At 49.3% G+C, this 3356-nt stretch overlaps 2 protein-coding genes across 2 annotated transcripts in view; both read right to left on the reverse strand.

Annotated features, from left to right (window-relative positions):
• Nucleotides 1-111: 111 nt before the first annotated feature.
• On the reverse strand, nucleotides 112-356 carry Pmar_PMAR007756 (conserved hypothetical protein; the record flags this gene model as incomplete). Its single annotated transcript, XM_002778507.1, has 2 exons — nucleotides 112-235; nucleotides 280-356. 2 exons carry the CDS (start codon nucleotides 354-356, stop codon nucleotides 112-114), a joined length of 201 nt encoding a protein of 66 aa, XP_002778553.1.
• A 736-nt stretch (nucleotides 357-1092) lies between these two features.
• Pmar_PMAR007757 (transketolase, putative) overlaps nucleotides 1093-3356 on the reverse strand; it is a gene marked incomplete at both ends in the record, with an annotated part of 3629 nt that continues 1365 nt past the window's right edge. The window contains 10 exons of the mRNA XM_002778508.1: nucleotides 1093-1207; nucleotides 1256-1443; nucleotides 1491-1626; nucleotides 1672-1803; nucleotides 1850-1920; nucleotides 2090-2180; nucleotides 2231-2377; nucleotides 2425-2606; nucleotides 2656-2720; nucleotides 3215-3350. Coding sequence (XP_002778554.1) covers nucleotides 1093-1207; nucleotides 1256-1443; nucleotides 1491-1626; nucleotides 1672-1803; nucleotides 1850-1920; nucleotides 2090-2180; nucleotides 2231-2377; nucleotides 2425-2606; nucleotides 2656-2720; nucleotides 3215-3350 — 1263 coding nt within the window. The remainder of the gene's footprint in view (nucleotides 1208-1255; nucleotides 1444-1490; nucleotides 1627-1671; nucleotides 1804-1849; nucleotides 1921-2089; nucleotides 2181-2230; nucleotides 2378-2424; nucleotides 2607-2655; nucleotides 2721-3214; nucleotides 3351-3356) is intronic.

Consider the following 3356-nt stretch of genomic DNA (forward strand, 5'->3'; position numbering starts at 1 on the left):
CTCAGTGCAAGGGTCCTTACCCTTAGAGGCCTTCTTTTTCTGGGTGATCTCCTTTTGAATCTGATAGTATACACGATGGTCACTCCTGAACCTCTTCTGCATCTACCACGGTCAACCTGAAGATACCCTCACTACCTTGCCTAGTTCCTCACGGAGCTTGTCAAGAGCGAACATATCCTTCCGCCACTGCTGATCCAGCTCTACAGCATTGCCCACAGTATCGGAGTTCCGATACCTACGATTCAGCAATACTCCTTACCCTACGCTTCACTCAATTACCTCTTCTGCTCAGAAGCTCGGACAGCCTCCGGGTCGCCGCCCTTTTCTGCGCGAAGCTTGTTGATATCAATCGGCATGGTGAAAGGAGACTCTCAATGAGAAGAACTGAGCCGTTTACACCTTTCCATCCTTCACAGATGTGTTCACCAATTTCCAGAATCCATCACTAATTTTTATTCCAAAACGGTGAAAACCACTCTCGAAACGTAATCCGAGGGCTATAATGAGGGTTTGGAGTATAGTACATGAACCTCGACTAGCCCAGCATGGTAGCCGGTATGGCTCCACCACATTGTGTAGCTAAAGCATCGATTCTCCACAGTGATAGTCATCAATCGCTTCGCTCCGCTTGTCTCAACAACCGCGCACGCCTCTGCGTAAGATCCATTCGAACCCACCACGCGTCCCCCTCGACCTGATAGACTGGTCATTTTACGTTCCTATTATGCAAGATCATGTTAACCGCGATAGACATCTGTCCGTAATGATCGGTGATACGATATACGGCTTGCGTTGCAGGACCTTGCGATTCAAAGGAATGCCCAGCGTTTTCCCGAGAAACTTTCTCGCCTAAGTTGATGACCCCAGTTCATCCCCGACAAAACCAACTAGTAAGTAATATTCGCTGTACCATTCTCCAAAGGTTGCGCGACGCAACACGTCTCATTGGATCCTTCACGGATTTACCAGATGATGAAGTTGAGGTAACACATCTCAGATTCTGACGGGCCCGGTAGACTACTATACATACACAACACGCTAAGGGATATGAGAACTGCTGCTGTTGAGAGTATGATGAATTGATAAACCTGTCTATTCATTGCCCCGAGGGGCAAATTCAGTGCCGAACACGTCACGCAGAGTCTCCGCCCGTCGTGCCTCCTCCTCGTCCTCATCATCATACCCATCAGATGAGTCTGTATCGAATCTGGCATTCTCGCGACCATCCAGGTGCAGAACAACTCAGTTAGCTCACTCTTCCAGCGGCATCTCATACTTCCCATGCGTCCGACCATGCCCTGGACGAGGTCCATCAGCCCCACCCACAGAGCTGTAGCGAAGGCCACGGACATCTTCAACGCTCATCGGCAGGTTCCTCCCAAGTGTCTCAGGTAGGAACCGCAGAGTTAGACCCGCAGCGACTATGCACGGAATACCGAATATCTGAAAAGGACTGTCGTTGACGGCAGGTTGGGCAGCATGGGTTTTACAAAATCAGGCAGAGGTGACCAGAACCCACCAAGGGGCGGTATAAGGGGGGAAATGATACCAGCAATACGGGCCGCCAGAGACTGGATGCCCAAAGCTGAGCTACGAATGCTCGTAGGGAACAGCTCAGCACCATATCTGAGCACAGGGATATCGCGGCGAAGGCCAGCCAAGAAGACTCACATGTAGCACACTCCGAATGCGGCAGAGATGAAAAACTTGCCGATGAGGGCAATAGTGAGGGAGAGCCAATGAAGCCAGGTAAAGAAAGGGCACACCATACAGGCCACTCCTGCTGCTAGGAGATATATCACACTGATTGTGGATAAGTCATGATGACAGCAGCAATACGGCCACCTACAGAGTGAGCTTCCTTCCTGTAACGGCGTTATCAACCATGAAGTACATCACACCATAGGAGGGTATTTCAACCTGACAAGCCATGGAAGATCAATGATCATGAGCAGGGGATCATCCAGCTCTCAGACATAATGTTCCTGAAAGTCCAAAATTCGTTCCCTCCGGAAATATTTCAAGTTCGTCGATGACTCCCTGGTTATGAGGAACATACTATTGTCAACTACCAACCTCCTATTCTTACCAAGGCATTAAGGATAGAGTTCACATAAATATTCCCGCCGAGATTTCCGACATTCATCGACAGGCCGTAATACCCAAGACTCGACGCGAACCTGGAGGGAATCGAACTCACGACCCTCTGCGAGTGAGACTGCAACCTTACCACGCCACCACCATCACAGCCATAAACTCCTGTATGATATTCAGTCTGCTCCTCAGCAAGTAACCCCACAGGCCTTCGTCCACAGGCGAAGGACCGCCTCTTTCGCCTTCCTCTATCGAAAAATTCCCATCCGCGTCCGCCGTCAGCCTACCACAGGAGCTTGCCATACCACTTCTTTCACACATCATCCTTACTCATCATCCCACTTCCTCAAGAACGAGTCAAACTCAGCCAGTCTGTTGTTAACGATGGCGATCTTACGTAGACCCGCCTCAGCTTCACCGTGACGACCCTGGGCCTCGAGCCACACTGGCGATTCCAGGAAGCGGGTCAGCAGTAGGGCCGGCAGCACGCACGCCCAGCTGAGCATCCAAACCTAAGACACCCTACTATTTCCATCACCCCAATACCCGAGTAGGACCCACACTGAAAGAGAGCACCCTCCAGTGGATGCCAGGAATAGCTGCCAGGCCTGAGACCACCACTATACCTGGAAATCAAAGACGAGTATCCTACCACCAGCTCACGACCGAACAGGCGAGTACAACGAACTCCTATACAGAATGTATTCAATTTTATAATGTAATTTTTTATCATATAAAAAATTATAATAAAATAATTATAATAATTTTTATCCCCACACTAGTCTTTCCGCTTCCGCACATATCTAAGCCGTGAATCTACGACCAAGGACGATGAATGGCGCAAATTATAGAACTTCCACCAGTCATCCGATCTACCCCAAAATGACATACTCTCTGCGGTGTGGGAAAATATGCGCATGGTCAACTACATATGTTGGTTGCATTTGTGAAAAATTCCGAGGAAATTTGATTAAATTCCCATTGGATTCTGCATACTTCTACCAGAGTTTGTATGTAAACTTATATATTCAGTGAGGAAACTCCTGGACGCAGCTGAGGGAAGCGAAAATATATTTCAACACTATTCGGCTCGGGACAGGGATTCAGCCGTCGTGCTCACCGATAGCAAATATCGAGCTGGTGCCAACGCACACAAGACTCCTCCACTCTGGAGCAGTGACCTCTGCTGCCAAGACGTAGCTCGAGAGGCCAAGACCGCCAACACCGAGACCACCCCCAGCCTTGAAATTGCATATCTACAA

The sequence above is a fragment of the Perkinsus marinus genome (genome assembly GCF_000006405.1).
Source record: "Perkinsus marinus ATCC 50983 genomic scaffold scf_1104296948840, whole genome shotgun sequence".
Classification (NCBI taxonomy): Eukaryota; Perkinsozoa; order Perkinsida; family Perkinsidae; genus Perkinsus; species Perkinsus marinus.